Here is an 18451-nt window from a genome sequence, read left to right as displayed (position 1 = left end):
CTCACATTCATTCACCTACGCCATACGACACGTTCGGCCTGGTCTCCACATAAATATTTTTTCATCGACTTCCTTCACTCTTGTCGTTGATTTCACCGAGTGCTATCACTTATATTCTCTCAACAGAACACAGAACTCAAAATGTCTGTATCTAAATTTAAATTTAGCCAAAATGTCTTGTGTTTGGCATATATCCGTAAAATCTCTCTGAGTCTCAGTTACCTACTTACCAGGATGTTCTTTTGTGTTATCAGTTTGAAAGATTTCGTATAGGGCGACTCCGAGGCGACAACTATGAACCTGAAAATACTTTCAAAAAGTCATCTATTCCGACAGTTTCACACACCAGAGTTGTACAGATGCTTCAAACATACCATTTCTAAATTTCTGACTCTTAAACAATTGTTTTTAAGGAACTCAATAGGTTTGAGCACTAAAAGAGACGACTTTGTCTCTTCTGCCGGAAAATTATTTGACATTGCTGCTTTTAAATGCATTTATTTTTCTTCTTGCACTTGTCCAAAGGAAAGGAAAGTTCCTATTAATGAACAACCATTTCTCTTGACCAGAGAACCAGAAGAATTGGTCGCATTGGAAGTGTTGATCTACCTGAAACAAAAAAGATTGCAAAGAAAAATGAACGTAAAGAAAAGCTTTCAAAACGTCATTCAACATCAACACTTACCAGAAAAGTATCAGCTAGAACACGTGACCATTGATATCAGCCAGACTCTCATACAGACGACAACAATGTAGGTGCGTCGCACATGGATTCTTCCAAAAACGATGCTGATGATGAATTTTTTCTTCCATCCTTTAAAACCAAACAAAACACACTAGTAAAAGATGCTAGATCTTTAGGGTTTTTGTCAGGTTTTTTTATTTATTATTTAAAGATTGTATCTCATACAATATTATTTAAAATTATATATTTCAGTTATAATAAGTATACTCGTTTTGACAATTAAAATGAAAATGAATAAAAATGACTCTTTACGAACGAATGTTGACGCGACGACGTATCTACTCCGACTACTTTTTCGGGTTGCTGGTGCGCTCGTTCTTTTTGTGTTGCAGGGATGCAATTATGCGGTTGACCTTACAGTCGGCCAATCCTGACCACAGGAGTCGACCTCGACTCCGACATCATTATCAAACCCATCGAAATTCGGCAAATTACACCACGGCTTCAACTTATCAGATGCATAGATTGATGTATAATGTCGTTGTTTGCGTTTTGACCCTGGTATATCTTCAACGAGATACCTGTCGTGGCCAATCACCTTGGTTACCATGAACGGACCTTTGTATAGTGGCTCCAATTTGCGAGAACCACCAGTACTAACAGGCTCATTTTCGGCGAGAACCAAATCACCAACGTTATATTGTGTAGGTTTTCGATGTTTTTCGTTAAAACGCTGTTTAGCTTTTTCTCGCTGCTGATTAATACGACTTACTGCTTCAGTTTGAATTTCGTTCATCTCGTCATTACTTGTAACATCATCTTCATGTAAAGCTAATATTAATTTATTCTGAAGAATATCTCGAGGCTTGTAATTGAATAAAAGTTCTTGTGGAGTCCGCTGAGTTGTTTTGTTCTTTGTAGTGTTTAGTGCCCACTGTATACCTCTAAGTTGATCATCCCAGGTTTTGTCGTCTTCCGTCGACGGAAGTAACATACCCAGTAGAGTTCGGTTGGTACGCTCTGCATGTCCGTTTGCGCGCGGAGTTCGAACAGCATTCAAAATCTGTTTAATATCATTATCGTTGCAATATTGTCTAAAATCCTGAGAAGTAAACGCTGTTCCACGATCGGTTACTATTCGTGTTGGCACTCCGAAATAGCTGCTTACTTCGTTAAGTAATGTCAATACATGTCGTGTCGCTGTGCTTCTAACAGCTCGTAATACTGTAAATTTCGTGAATGAATCAACGAGGACTATTACGTGTTCGTTCTGCTTCTTGCTACGAGGAAAAGGTCCTAGATGATCGATATGTACCGTCTTGAATGGTACAGGTTCTATCTCGTCATAATGATACGCTCCTTCTATTTTGCCACCCCGCTGTTTATTATATGCGCATTCAATGCACGATTTCAAAAATGTCTTTACAAAATTACGCATTCGAGGAAACCAAAAATATTTATTTAATTCTTCTAAAGTCTTTTCTGTACTAAGATGTTTAACTTTCTCGTGTACGCTCTGCACAATTTTGTATCGCATTGATTTTGGTACTACCCATAGCTTATTACTTTTCTGCTTTCGATAAAGTCTTCCATTTTCGATTTTGTATTCATCATTAGTAATTTTATCGCCGCTGGCAAGTTTTTCTACAATAACTCGAATATCTTTGTCTTGATGCTGCATACTGTATATCCAGTCACCTACGTCTAAAGTTGTTTTCGCAATTTTTAGAGACGCTGTATCGATTTCTTCACCTTTTTCATATGGCATTCTGCTGAGAAAATCGACATGTTCCATTCTTCTACCTGGTCGGTGCTCCAATTTTACAAGAAAGTCTTGAATACGTAGCCACCAACGTGCAATTCGTGGTATCAACTCACGTTTGTGCATTGCTGTAGTAACCGCGCTACAGTCAGTCACAACTACGATCTCTTTCCCTTGCACATAATACCTAAAACGCTCTAGGCTGCTCACCACCGCCAGTACTTCCAGCTCATAGCTATGAAAGTTTCGCTCGCTGTCTGTCGTAGATCTGCTGTAATATGCAACTGGTTTCCAGTCGCCACCGTCTCGTTGTAAAAGTACACCCGCAATACCAACAGAGCTAGCATCAGTATGGATCTGATGATCTGCCTCGACACGATATCCTGTCATCAATGGCTTCGATGTTAACGCTGTTTTCAATGCTAAAAATGCTTCTTCTTGTTTTTCTGCCCATTGAAATTGTTGATTTTTACGCAGCAATAAACGTAACGGCTCACTTATAATCGAGTAACCTGGTACAAAGCGTCGAAAATACCCGCTAAGACCAAGAAAACGTCTTACATCTGTTATAGATTTTGGAGTAGTAAAACAATTTACGGCAATTGTCTTCACAGTACCTGGGCTTATGCCACCTGAATGAAGTTTGTGCCCTAAAAACTCGATCGTCTGCTTCATAAACTCGCATTTTTTAATATTTAATGTTAAATTGAGTTCGCGCAATGCCTTAAAAACACGTTTAAGTTTTTCATACATCTCGGTGACGTCACTGCTACCTACTAATATGTCGTCCATATGGTGGATCATGCCACCAGGTCGAGTTCTATCTTTGATATTTTGCATTAGCCGCTGGAATACCGCAGGCGCGTTTCTGATGCCAAACGGCATTCTCTTAAACTCAAACAAACCTTCAGTTGTTATAAACGCTGTATACTTGCGACACCCTTCTTCTATTGGTACCTGATAGTACCCGCTATTTAAATCTAGTACTGAAAAATATTTGTATCGCATGGCTTCACTAAGCCTTTCTTCAATATTTGGTGTTGGATAAACTTCTTTTATCGTATGCTGATTAAGTCGCCTATAGTCGACGCAAAGGCGTTCACCGCCAGTTTTCTTTTTTACTAAAATAATTGGACTTGCGTATTCGGATTTTGATGTGGCAATAATATCGCATGCCAAAAGTTCTCTAATCATTTCGGAAACTAAATGCTTCTTCGGCTCCGGCACCCTGTACGGTTTTTGAGCTATTGGTACATTCGTTGTCAATTCGATTTTCATTTCCGTCGCGTTAGTCAAGCCAATATCAGTAAGGTTTTCCGCAAAAACGTCTGTGTTATCAGCTAACAATACTTGCAAGTCAGTTTTTACATTTATGTCGTCAATACTGCTAATAATTTCGCTGAAATCAGTTTCTCGATGCTTAAGTTCTACCTTTGTAACCTGCGTAGAAAATACGAAGCTGTCGTTCTTTATTTCTGCAACAACGTCTGCGTTTTTAAAAATATCTTGCCCCAAAAGCACGTCCATTGTTAATATATCATCATCAACAATAAACAAATTGACGATTAAAACTACATCATCAACAGCCATGTTCACGTTGATACTCTCAGTTGAAGTACGTTTTCCACCGCAAATGCCTATTATTTCTACAGCGCATGGATACTTCTTGATATTTAAATTTGTTACAGCTGATCGTCGTATCATACTGCATTCACTACCAGTGTCTACGAAAGCTACTAACGCCTTACCGTTTACGCTGATTGGTTTTTCGAAAAACTTAGATGGTTGATGTATGTGTGTTTGCTTCACAGCTACTGTTTTTACCACAATTTTCTGGTTCGCTACTTCCGTGGAATTTGTTACAATCTTTACATTTACGCGGTTGCCTCGGTTTTGGACAATTCCGCGCGATATGTCCACATTCTTTACAATTATAACACGTTATGCCTTTTGTTTCGATTGTATTCCAACGCATGTCTTTTGCACTGTCTTTATTTCGATCACTCGTATATTCATTTTTAAATTGCTTTGTCACAGTTAAGTTTTGAAGGTAACTTTCAATTGTTTCGCGCATATCTTTTAACGAGTTAAACTTCAATGCAGCTATTGCAGTCTGCAATTCACGGTGTTTCAATCCGTCGCGAATGTATTTTATAATTGAACTTTCACTCAGGCCATACCGTCGGCCTAGTCCGCTCATTCTAAAACAATACTCTAAAATCTTTTCATTTTGCATACGCGTCGTACTTGCCATTTTATAATGTACTTGTGCTTCATTCAATTCACAACCGAATTCGCTTTTTAACGCTTTCGCCAAATCAGGCCAATTGGAATAAAATGCTGGTGCTGCGTCTAACCACATACGCGCAACACCTTTTAATTTTCCATACACGGCTAAGAGTAAACACTTTTCGTCCCAGTCGTAAGCACCTATGGAACTGTCCACTCTATTTACAAATTGTGTCACTGTTAGTGAGTTATCAGTAGTTGGGTCAAACTCAGGAATTGTCTCTGCAATTTCTTTTACACTGGCACTTCGGCCTACTGTTCGTATTGAATTCTGTGGTGTAGTAACTAAACGTTCTTCATTTACATTTTCTGGCACTGTATCATTATTTCTTTGCTGCATTTGACCAGCAAAACTTTGCATGGTCGTCATCATATTCTGCATCATTTCACGCAAATCATTTACCTGGCTTTGTAAATTAGATTCTGTTTCGATTTCGATTTCATCACTACCTAAGAAGTCATTTAATCGCATTATCAATTCGGCTTTTGAACCCGATGCTAGTAAATTATTATTACGTAGTTGCTCCTTCAGTTCCTCAACTTTCAAAGATGCTACTTTTATTTTCATTTTGCGTTTCTTTTTTTTTTAACAAATATTCTTATTGGATTTTACTTTTCTTTATTTTGCTTCATTCACAATTGTCACTGTTTCTCTCTTCTTTTGTTTTTACACTTTCTGTATGTATCCGTTTCGCAATCTCTCGTCCATTCGTACGCGAGAATGTAATTCAAACACAAACCGTCACAATGTTTTTTATTTATTTCTCTCTCTCGTTTCACCGAACGCTTGTCCGTTTGTACATGCGCAAATGCAAACCTTCGCTTTTCTTGCTTTTATGCCTCGCCAACTGCTCGTCCATTCGTACGCGCAACAGGCAAATTACAACAACAATTATGTCTACGTTTTTAAATGCAAACCGCCGAATTCGTTTCTATGCTTCGCTAATCGCTCGTCCATTCGTACGCTCGATAGGCTAATCGCAACAACAATTCTGTTTGATTTTCAAACGCAAACCGTCACCAATATGATCGTTCTTGCCACACTTGGTCTGCTGTGTTCAAACGCACGACCACTCGCATGTGCGACTGCTCAAACCAATCACAACAATAACACACACATGTGAGGCTATGAGAAGCATCCCACTTCTGAACTAAAAGATGCTAGATCTTTAGGGTTTTTGTCAGGTTTTTTTATTTATTATTTAAAGATTGTATCTCATACAATATTATTTAAAATTATATATTTCAGTTATAATAAGTATACTCGTTTTGACAATTAAAATGAAAATGAATAAAAATGACTCTTTACGAACGATGTTGACGCGACGACGTATCTACTCCGACTACTTTTCTCGGGTTCTTGGTGCGCTCGTTCTTTTGTGTTGCAGGGATGCAATTATGCGGTTGACCTTACACTAGTATTAGAACACATTGCTTTAGCTGCCCAAAGATTTGGAGTAAGTGATAGAGCAGTGGCCTTGATTGTTTCATCTGCTTTTCTGGATGCCAAAAAAGCAGGTTTGATAACAGAGGATCAGGCTAGCTTTGCCACTGACAAATGCAAGATTAGTCGGGCAAAAAAAAGTGTTGGAGTTAAGCTCCAAAACACCGAAAGTATTGACTCTGTATATGGGCTGTATTTTGACGGCCGCAAAGACAATACACTTACATAAGTCAGCGAAAGTGAAAAGTAAGGGGTGTAAGTATATGCTTTGATACCAACAGACCGATTCTGCGCACTTAACAAATTATCAAAATATTGTTTATTTATCTAGATTTTTATGAAGCCAAAAGCTTTTTGTTATTCTGTGCAAACATTGATAAAACTTAAAGCTTCAGTGCGAAATGGATTCTTCAACAACGTAAGTATTCATTATTATTAATTGTTAATTTTAAAGAAATAAATGGTTTAATATTTAATTCAATTTATAGGAAACCAAAAAACCAACGTGCTACGCACGAACAATTAGAAACTTACGTTTCATTTTGCCGGGTGCATCCGGAAATCGGTAGAGGAAAAAATACGCCAAAATCGCTTCGACAAATGCAGGATTTGTGGCGGCAGCTGGCGGAGCAGTTAAATGCGTGCAGAGGGCCATCTCGTACTGCAGCTAAGTGGAAAGAGGTAATTCGTCTGACATTTTTTACATTTGTTAAATGATTTTGATTTACAGACAATGGGTGTTTGGAAGAGCCAACTACGTACGCGGGCAAGGCGCTTAAAAATGGAGCAGAGGCTCACTGGAGGAGGGCCCTGTGGTAAGCCGTTGACCGATTTCGAGCAAAAATCTTTGGCAGCTTTTGGATCAGTAGCTGTGGATGGAGTGAAAACTATTAAAAGCTTTGGTTTAGGGCTGCCGCGAAAACAAATTGTAGAATCGTCGATAATTGAGTGTCCAATACCATCTACTGAAAGTAGACTGCCTAGTTCAGCACCACTGCCAAGCCTATTATTGTCGCCAACCCCACTACCTTCGCCAAACCCACTACCATCGCCAGGCCCACTACCATCGCCAAATTCAGCACAATCTCCATATGATTCACCGTTATTTAGCCCGGATAATCAGGTATGTAATTTCTATTTTATTCTACAATGTATCCAAGTACATAAACCCCTGTCCACTGGTTAAACGCAGTGGCTTTTTTCTTTTTTTGGGTTATTTTTCTTTTATTTATTTGCAAAGAAAAGCCATATGAACCCAAGTTTTTAGCTTCATACGAACTTTTTAATAATTTAAAAAACTTTAAATTTGGAGCCCAAGAATTCGCACCAATATACTCGTATCTATATGAGTACCTATACATAATACATAGTTATGCATATATGTATATGTATACATATTTGCATAATGCATATGTATTTACATATGCCCATATATATATGTATATCCATACATACAAACATACATATGCCTTTACGTAGTTTTTAATAAATATTTTTTTTTTTAAGATTGACACCGATTCGGATGCCAGGACATCACGGCCATCACGAGGGGAGCGCAATAAGCTAATTAGTACTCTTATTGCTAACATAGCAAAGAGGAATGCTGCTGAAGAACACAGGCAACATCGTGAAGAGGAACAGCGTCGGGAGCACCGGGAAGTAATACATGCCATCCATAACCTAACAAGAGTTGTCGCAGAGTTAATAAATGTTTTAAAACAAAACTCTGGTCATTAGAGTTGGAAGACTGAATTTTATATTTTTTTAAATTCCTTATTTTTCAAATTTTAGTTTTCTTGTTTGTACATATCCATATGTATGTATGTTAATGGACTTTGTTTTTATTAAAATAAATTATTCAAACTAATGAAATAATGTTGTTAATAATTATATCTGGTTGTGTTATTCTGTAGCTGAAGATGTCGTGACTCAGACCGAGCAGCTTAGCATGTGCCTGACACAGGCTATGCAGGGGTTACTTTTAAGTGCGGTGATGTGTGCTTCTGTTTAGATATTCTGTTTACATATGACTTGTGTATACATATACATATTGTTAGCAGTTGTTATATTGTGTAATAATAGAAGGATAAGGTAACAGGAGTAGGTTAATGTGTAATGTCATTGTGCAGCGTATATATGCATATTGTTAGTAGTAATGTAGTGTATAGTGTAATAATGTGTTAAAGTGTAGATATATATCTTGCCCTTATCCTTTCACCTTCTCGTGTATACTGCAAAGAGTCACCGGAATTAACTACATGGTCAGAGTCTTCTTCAACCTCGTTGTCCACCGCGTCCATGGTAATACCAGCTTTCGTAATTATATTATGCAGTATAACACAACTGCTTATTATTAATGCGGACGTTTCATGGGAATAATGTAGAACCCGGTGCTTCAGCAAACATATGAAGCGCGATTTTAAAACTCTGAACGCTCTTTCAACACAATTTCTGGCAGTACAATGTAGCTTATTATACTTTCGCTCTTGAGAAGTACTAAGATTTCCGACCGGGGTTAAGAGCCAAGGTTCTAAAGGGTAACATTGGTCACCAATCAGCCACGACTCCCTTCGGTGCCCTACAGAGTCATTGGTGTGTTGACGAATGAGATGCTCTCGTAGGTCAGAAGTTGCCCAAATTCCAGAGTCATGTGTCGCACCCGGAAATTTAGCATTTAGAAACGTGAAGCATAAACGGTGATCACATACCTGAGAAAGTTAACTTATGTATGTCAGTTATTAAGTTTATACACAACAAAACATACCGCTTCGACATTAATGCTGTAGAAGCCCTTCCTATTTAAATATAAGCCAATGGGACGTTCAATATTATTTGACGCCTCCTGCGTGCAATAATTGCAACATGTGTACAGTCGATTGCTCCTATAGTACTCTTTATTCCGTATTTTGTGAAAAATCTGAAATTGAACTCAGTGAATTTAGATGAATCCAATTGTTTTAATACACATGTATGTACATACCCGGTTCTGACTATATTTTCTTCCTCAGTGGAACTAGGAAATTTTATTTCTTCTCCCTTAACTTTTACTATAAGTTTGGCCACGGCCCGCATACTTCTCGAGAGTGACGACTGACTCATTGGCAAGTTGCAGTTATTACCGACACGTTTTTGGTAGGAACCGTGACCAAAGAAATTTAAAGTTGCCAGGACTCTAATGATCAAAGGCAATGAAGTCTTTTGTTGATCATGAGGCCGTAAGTCATCTATTAGACTCCGGCAAATATCACGCGGCAGTCGGAAATTTTTCATGAACTCACTTTCACTGAGGGCAAATGGATCAGTAGAATCCCTCAAACTCCTGAAATAACGCGCGCGATCTCTATTTTCTAAATTTTCCTCCTCTTCTAACAGCTACAATAATAATATGTCTTCTTTCATTTTATTTTATTTAATTTCAATCAAAATTACAATTAAAATGTGTTCACAATATTTTCACAAACAGTTGTTGAATTTGTCAAGAGCATTTGACATCTTGAAAATTTATCTAGAAAAGAGCTTTTGGTTTTTGACACAGAATACCGAAGACTTGATAAATAATCAATATTGATAAATAAGCAAGATGGTGAATTTATCAAGTGCACAGAATCGGGCTGCAAATATATACCGAGCATCTATAAATTATATGCAGAGTCGGTTGCGCATAGAAAATAAACGAATCGGTAGGCGTGCATGTCTTTATATTGAAATTACCATTATTTTTCTCATTAAACACTGAAAATTATCAATTCTGCTATTTTCGTGTCACCTAATAACTTGTCTGTGGTGAAACTCCCTCGTCTCTGCTGAATACCCCTGCGAAAAGTTACTTTTATTTGAAACGTGAAAGTTCTTTATGATAAACGATCTCTGGTAAAACTCCCTCATCTCGACCGAGTTAGCCAAAAATATTTTACGCGCCGTGAACATTCTCTATGATAAACGTTTCTATCTATAATTTACGTTCTCTGTCAACCGAGTCCAATTGACAGTGAGCCCAGTGGACTGCATACGTATTATGAAAAGGTTCTCAAGCGTGGAAAGACAAAAAAGGCGGCGGGCAAGTGCTACGTAAAATGCTAATGATTTGAAATATAATTTTTGTTTTTTTGAATTGTTTTGAACTTTACCATAAAGATATGGAAAGTATCCTACGTCTTTACCCTGGTTCCAAGCTACCTCCCCACCAATTTTCAGCCAAATCGGTTCAGCCGTTCTTGAGTTATTAATGGTGTACTTTCCTGATGTACTGATTAGGATGACGAGAAAAGTTCAAATCCGGTTGACTGTATGTCTGTCCGTCCGTGCAAGCTATAACTTGAGTAAACATTGAGATATCTGGATGAAACTTTGTATGTTGGTTCCTTAGTACAAAAAAATCGAGTTCGTAAGTGGGCGTATTCGGACCACTGTCACGCCCACAAATCGCCATTAACTGCAAACACATAAATTGACATAACTAAGCGCTAAATTAAGATATAAAACTGTAATTTGGTACAGAGGATCTCAGTAGCAAGGGGCACATGCGGGAAAAAATTTTTAAAAAGAGGGCGTGGTCTCGCCCTCTAACAAATCTTATGTACTTATCTCCTAAACCAATTAAGTTAAACAATCGAAATCGATGAAATCGGAGGATAACTCCGCTCACTTCCCATATAACGGTACTGCTAAAAAAAATTATAACCAAATAAATATGCCTGAGACATAATTTAGTACGTGGCATTTTTCTTACTTTCTTATGTCATAGTATGAAAATGGGCGAAGTCGGATAAAAACCACGCCTACTTTCTATATAGCACAATTTTAAATTCCACTTGATTCGTTGAGTTTCTAGTACACAAATAAAGAAGCAATTACTATAACGAGATACAACTTTGCACAATTAATGTCTTTAGCATATGCCACGTTATGACCAAAAACTGTTCAAGCCCCTAGATACCGAATATTTAGACCCCGGTACCTATAGTTGACTTTTGATCGAAAATGCCGGTCAATGTGTGATATACATATATATAACCGAAATTAAGGGATACTCCTTCTCTTATTATGGTATGTCTGTATGTCAAAAATGGGTTGAATAATATTTCCTTTAGTCCCCATATACTTAATATAAAGATTTTCGAACTTCCGGATGATTTTGTATCTCATATATCGACCAATATGCGAGTTATCCCAATGAAATTAAGAGAGCGTGTTTTACTCATAAGAGTGTATCTCTGTGCTTGAAATAGATGAATTTGAGCGAAAACTTGGCCTAGCCCATTGTTTGATTTGTATCATTAAATATTGAACCCAGAAAAGAATCTTTAAGTTCTTACCGCTGGTGGGGAAAAATAAGGATCTTTGTTTGAGTGAAAATATATTCATTCTAATTTTTATTTGGTATTTTCATTGTGCACATATGTAAGTTAATACCCCCAGTTCATATGACATGAACATATCTTTCATTTGTCATTCATATGTAACATGACACTTACAACCCATATGGTCCGTATTAAAACATTGTACTTTGCTAAGACGGTCCGTCTTAAGTGGTCCCAAGATGTAATTCATAAATTGTAAGATGAACCTTTCCACTTATAACATATAGTCTATCTTAAGTGGATTGTAGATATACTTCTTAGAATGTAAGATTAATATTTATATCTAGGCTTAAGAAAAATATTGTATTTAAGAGAAATGAAATAAAGTTGACTACAGGGAGTTGCTCACAGGAGTTGCTCACGGGAGTTAAGGAATGTATTCCTTATAGTAGTAACAAACATCAAAACAACCTTTTGTCTCAGTAAACAGAATGCATCAAAACAACCGTGAGTTGGAACAATTGATACTGAAATGCGCTATAATTACAACAAACAATCCTAAACAAACAAGTGTGAAAACAACATTTAGTTTGAATACCACAACAACCTTATCTTAAACAAAGCAAATGTATCTAAGCAAACAATATATATGTATGTAAACAAACCTAAACAAATAATATAATCTGTGTCTTAACAAACTATCAACCAGTAATAAGTAAACATACTAGTTAGTATAAATAGAAGTAAGAACCATGTAATAAGTTAGTCTTAAGAGTATAAATAAAGAGTACACATTTCGGTGCAGCTCAAAATATATTCATTTGACTCATTTTTACTTAATGTAAAAATTAACTCGGGCAGTTGAGAAAAGTATAAAACAAACAAAAAACATTAACACAAAAAAAAGAAATACAATTACAAAAGTAACATTGTTATTTTATGCAAAAACATAAAAATCAAATCCCAAAGGAATAACTATAAGGGTGTTAATAACCAAACAAAAACTGAAACAAAGAGAGTGAGAATAAGCAACGAAGTGACAATCGCAGGATAATAAAAACAAGAAGTTTAAAAAAATTTGTTTAAATAATTGATTTAAAAATTAATAATTAAAATAATTAATTAAAACATAATTAATCAACAAAATACAAAATTACAAAAACAGAAAGAGTGATTTAAATCACAAAAATAAATACAATTTCAAAAATATTTAGAACACAGATTTCTTTAAAAACAACAAAATAAACAGTACCAGTGAAAACTCCGCACCAAAAGCAATAAAGCATCGACCAAAAATAAAAGAAAAAGGCAACTAGTTTCCAAAACAACAGCAACATAACATGATACGGTCCGCCTTAAGTTTACAAATGAGAGCAACGTATTTTGCCACACCATGTTTACAAATGAGAGCGCGCGCATATGTATATCGGAAGTTGCACCGTGGGTAATAACTGTAAAATTGCCTAACAATTTTAAGTTTCTTTGTAACTACTATAAATTTATAAAATGTAAGACAAATAACAAAAAGTATAATAAATATTTTATTTTAGTAATAATTTTTTTAATACGTCTTTATAACAGCATTTAATTTAGTTTACTTCATTACCAAAATTTAAATCAGATAACCTACTTCTTATTTTATGTTTGTTTAATTTCGTTTTTGAAAAAAACTGTTCCCAAGTGTATGTGCTTCGAAACAAAGATATAATTTTCGAAGCAAAAAGCTTCAAACCAGGTTATTTATTTAAGCTTCCTTATAAAAGTAATTTGAATGATAACTTTAGGTTATGAACCACTGTTTATTCAAACGCATATACACAAATGAATCTTATGAGAGCGCAATGTAAATAATTACCCAACAATGCTTTTACCGCCCGATTACCGTAGAATTTAAAACGACTTGGGGTTTTCCCCATAGAAACGACTCAGCTGATTGCTCTCCCACAACGCAGGGTTGCTAGGCTCCATATACTTTAGTAATTATAAAAATTGTCTTCATTATATTTAAAATTTTCTTAAACTAAGGCAAAATCAGAATCGATTGTTATTATTTATAAATATATAAACTAATTTTACTACTACATATGCGTATTGAGTAAATGCAACATTGATCACATGAAAACAAAACGCTTGTCGCTAGTAGCGGAGGGTGAAGCGATATACGATGTTTCTGCCATTAGCGTTTGTATTCTATTTGTGTGCTTACCCACTCTCAATCAGTAATGCCATACCGCGCAAATATATTTTTATCTGATGATTTCTTATATTTTTGAAAATATGTGTTCCCTTTCTATAGCGCGTATTATTATTTTAATACATTTCCAGAGGCAACTTAGATTTTTAAAATTTAACAGAACAATTATAGAAAAAAACCTCAATTCTTTGAATATTTTGATAAAACAACCAAACTGAAAATATCACATATATACATATATATATATATATATATATTTATATATATATATATATCAGATAACCTACTTTTATATATATATATATATATTTTATATATATATATATATATATTATATATATACGTGTATATATTTAATATATATTTATATAAGCATTTTCATTAAATGGAACTGCAATATGTTTAAACAAAATATATATTATGTTCACAAGGATCTTTTTTTTATATATGCAGATATATAAAACTGCCTTGCATATGTACGTATAAAAGCCCACAACTTGGAAAAAGTTTTCCCAATTGTAGCTAAAATGAATTTTTACAACTGGTATCACCACCATTTCTGTTCCATCGCATGTACAGTGGTGTGAACAAAATAGGAACAACCATAAGGTGTTGTGAAGTTTTAAAATGTGCTGTTTTCTTATTAAATAAAATTGTTTTTAGATACAAGTATAACTCTAATAATTTTTCCTACCAGTGATTAGAATTTCCCACCATGCAAAGGTAAATAAAAACAAATATTAATGCGAAACTCGAAAACCTGCAAATTATGTTTACCCCTTTTTGTTCACACAACTGTACAATTCTGATATGAAGTAAACTTCCGCTCTTTAATTTGTGTACAATATCAGTATTGCCGCAACCATCTGCGATGAACATTAAGTTATGGAGGAATGTAATTGATTTTTTTCGCAACATTTTATGCATTTTATAGGACGTAATATTAATATTTGTATCTAGACTTAAGAAAAATATTGTATTTAAGAAGAAACGATATAAAATTGATCACAGGGAGTTGCTCACGGGCAGTTGCCCGTAGTTGCACAGGAAACACAAAACACATGTTTAATTGGTATGTTTGAAAATTGATATTTATTAATACGCTTTTAATAACTTCACTTGTATGTATGTATGTTTGTTTGTTTGTAACTTTTTTAAGTAATACTGAAACCTAGAATATTTGAGCGACACTGTAGGAAGACGATAGTAAGTGTAAGCAGCTCACCAAAAAGATGCGCTTTAAACTATGCAACATCTATGTATATAAAACTAGTTTTGGTGACATTTGAATAGCATATGTATATATTGAAATATATGTATATCCTTAAAGAAAGTATTTAGTCATATGTATGTATATATAACCGCGCACCAGGAAAAATAATATCAAATAATGCAAAACATTTGACTTTTAGGTAATAAAAAATTAATACTTATAATAGAATTTTTGAAGTAAAAAAGTTCAGATACTAGTTTTCAAAACGCCTCCGAAAAGCAACTGCAATAGAAAACTCCTTTTTTTAACTTTGGCTGCCACGTCTTTGTGAGCTTTTCAAAAACCGTCACCGAATCTAATGGCCGAGAATCCGATTTAAGTTATATTCGTTTATATTTCACAATATTGGTAAATCTCATAAAAGAAAAAATAGATTCTTTCAATATAAAATAAGAATTCGTAAAAATTTAAGATACACAAAGAAATATTCTACCTGCCTATTATTGGAACCCCTCTACCTGAAAAAATGGAAAATGAGACAACCCACCTACCTAGTTTACCTACTTTCCGGGTCGAGCACTTGAATTATAAGTGCTAGTCAAGAACAATAGAAATGGATTAAGCCAAGTTTGTATCGTTACTTTTTTGGTTCCCGCGGGATATCATAAATATCAGGAATATATTAGGTATACAATCAAATGAAAAAAACAGTCGAAGTGTACGGTTGTGACAATTTAAAATTATAAGCGAAATATATTTACATATAATAGATTTTCAAAAAGTATGTGTGTCGTTTAGTATATTTGATTAAAATCGTTTCATTATAAACTAATAAATTAATTTTATTTAACGAATTATTTATACAAACAAAAACAAATCTGAGTGAAAGAATGGAAAGATCGTCAGACCACTTAGAGAAAATAAAGGAGAAAAGAAGACTCTATATGAGAAGTTCGAGAGCCAAGCAGTCGAAGGAAGAGAGATGCTCGTTTGCAGCGAGTGCGTCGGCAAGCAGCAGAAAGCCGAGCATCAGAATCAAAGGAAGACAAAGGAAAGCAGAGAGACTCGCTTGAAGCAAGTGCGTCAGCATGCAGCAGAAAGCCGAGCATCAGAATCAAAGGAAGACAGAGATACTCGCTTGGAGCAAGTGGGTCCGCATTGACACCCCCCATCTATGTACGAGTCGGCATTTTCGGCCGTTTTAATATCATAACTAAAAATTTGAAATTTCATTTCGGCAATTCCAGTAAGAGTTGCCAAGTACCCGGAAATTTGTTGTCAAAACTTATTGAATATTTTTAAGATTTTCATCAAAATATATTATTGCACATTAATTTTTATGTGATATCCATTGCGAATTCACTAGCCGGCATTTATGAAAATTCTAACTTCAGTAAAATGCAATAAATAGCTCTATAATTGCGGAAGCAAGCTTAAAAAGCCACCTTTTCGTAATTTCCACGAAGATTATTAAAACACTACAATGTTCGAATAACGGTAGTTGAATATATTATAAATTAACGCATTGCTAGCGAGTTCAGTTGCATTTGCTGAAAAGTGTCAGATCAACCCTGAAAATGACTTTTCGAAACACCACAGAACACGCCGTGCTCCGAAGAAATATGACGATAATCCAGCAACTGCTTGTAATTTTGATTTCCATACATTTTATAGAAAAGAATTCAAAATTGTCCTCGAAAATCCTTTTGGTTGTGGTTGTAAACTTATTCGAGTCATCATCCGCTTGGTTCTGCATTTTAGCAGTTTCGCGAGCTATAACTGTTGGCTGCTTTCCATAATTTACGAAATCTTTTTCTTTTTTGTTAAGAATAGGATTTGGCTCAACTAAAACATCTTTTTCGATTTTTCGGCAACTGTGTTGGTTTATTCATAACTTGAATTTCCTCTTCCTTCTCATTCGCTTCAGCATCATCTTCCAAAATGTGGTCGATTTCTTTAGCTTCGTTCTCATCTTCAAACGATTTAACCTGGACTCTACTTTCCCACATTTCTTCAAAATGTGAGCCTGCCGAAAGAGATAAGGGCCAAGGTACCAATTCGATTGGTTTTCCTCAGTTATTGAAGAATCAATTTCAGTTTCCTTTTTTTCTTACTCTATTACTTCTGTTATTTCTTCCGCAACAGAAAATAGAGGGAGTAATCGAATTGTTATAAATTTTTTGTCTTCTATCTTTTGCACTGCATTAGTTAGTTTTGGTTTCGTCGCAGTTGTAGATAATTTGGGTAACAAAAAAGTGTGTTTTGAGAAAAACGCTTTTACGTTTGAGGTGTGCACTCCGAACGTCGAGCGGAATTATTATTTTTGGGCCTTTTTCGAAACCTTCCAATGGTAAAGTGGGTCTTAGGGAACATAAAATGGAAAAACAAATTTTATTGCAAAAAGATTACCCTACTCACTCCTTAAGTAGATTTCATGCAGCTTCATAATTTTTCGACGGAATTTGTAGATGCTGTATTACTCGTGCAGCTTCGCCTTTTAAGCAGAGGCGAAGACGCAGCATTTTTTCTGTGTTCGGCATCTGCTCGTTGTCATGTACCATAACTTGGAAGACGTTTTAAAAATTGGCGCATTCCTTAATATCGCCATAAAATCTTGGAATTTTTATTATTTTTCTTAATTCCAAGTTAGGGCGATAAGAAATTTGAGGCTCTCCTTTTTGTAATCTCTGTTCGTAATATTTGTCATTAATTTTTTCGAATACGTCTTCAATTTCTTCATTGAAATCTAATTTGCTTTTTAGATTTTGGATGTCAATGAATAAAAAGTCTAAACACTTTATTTGATCGTTGTCGATCATTAATTCCATAACTTAGATCTTCCATTTTTCTTTTGAGGTTTTCAATTTTCCTCATGAATATGGAAGTTTTTCGATCTAAATCTTGGTGCTCAGCTTGAACTTCTTCAATTTTTGTTTTACTTGATGGCTTTCCTGAGATAGTGTTGAACGTGTGTAACGCCTTTTCAGAAAAATCCTTATTTATTAATTAACTGCTTGTTATTCCTTAAAGAAATCGTTGGAGGCATATTGATTTGGTCGCCTAGTTGACTCACAGATGCTGAAGATTTCTTTGAATAGCAGTTTGACCACCGCGCTAAGTTTTCTACTAATACGGCTTATGTGATCAGATTGATATGCGGGAATATATACCGGTATTACAATTATTATTTTAATGTTGTTAATATGCGGTAAAATACACCCGTCTTAAAATTATTTTTGTTTCAATTTGCCTGTATTTTGAACAGGACTTTTTTATACATTGCCTGTTTTATTGATACAGGACATTTTAATTTTGTCCGAGCACTAAATCCGGCTCGAAGGACCAAAAATGTTAGATTTGTATCATTAAACATTGAACTCAAAAAAGAGTCTTTAAGTTCTTACCGCTGGTGAGGGAAAAATAAAGATCTTTGTTTGAGTGAGAATATATTCATTCTAATTTTTATTTGGTACTAGCTGACCCCGCAGTCGTTGTCCTGCGTGAAATTATGTGTTTAGAAATGAAAAAGTTGAATTTATCATTTCACTTTTTTTCAATGTATCG

General features: G+C 35.2%; 1 protein-coding gene across 1 annotated transcript; it reads left to right on the top strand.

The window, feature by feature from the left end:
* Positions 1-6581: 6581 nt before the first annotated feature.
* LOC120779791 lies at positions 6582-7917 on the top strand. The gene is made up of 4 exons (XM_040112167.1): positions 6582-6598; positions 6669-6861; positions 6911-7303; positions 7687-7917. The coding sequence occupies exons 1-4, from the start codon at positions 6582-6584 to the stop codon at positions 7915-7917; spliced, it is 834 nt and encodes a 277-aa protein (XP_039968101.1).
* Positions 7918-18451: the final 10534 nt, after the last annotated feature.

Source organism: Bactrocera tryoni, unplaced genomic scaffold (assembly GCF_016617805.1).
Source record: "Bactrocera tryoni isolate S06 unplaced genomic scaffold, CSIRO_BtryS06_freeze2 scaffold_11, whole genome shotgun sequence".
Taxonomy (NCBI): Eukaryota; Metazoa; Arthropoda; class Insecta; order Diptera; family Tephritidae; genus Bactrocera; species Bactrocera tryoni.
Note: the sequence above shows the minus strand (reverse complement) of the source record. Positions and strands in the feature narration are given on the sequence as shown.

Bases quoted from the DNA above. Each gene is read 5' to 3' on its own strand.
- LOC120779791 (XM_040112167.1), top strand. The intron at 6,862-6,910 runs GTAATTCGTCTG...TTTGATTTACAG, and splicing joins CTGCAGCTAAGTGGAAAGAG to ACAATGGGTGTTTGGAAGAG. The intron at 7,304-7,686 runs GTATGTAATTTC...TTTTTTTTTAAG, and splicing joins TATTTAGCCCGGATAATCAG to ATTGACACCGATTCGGATGC.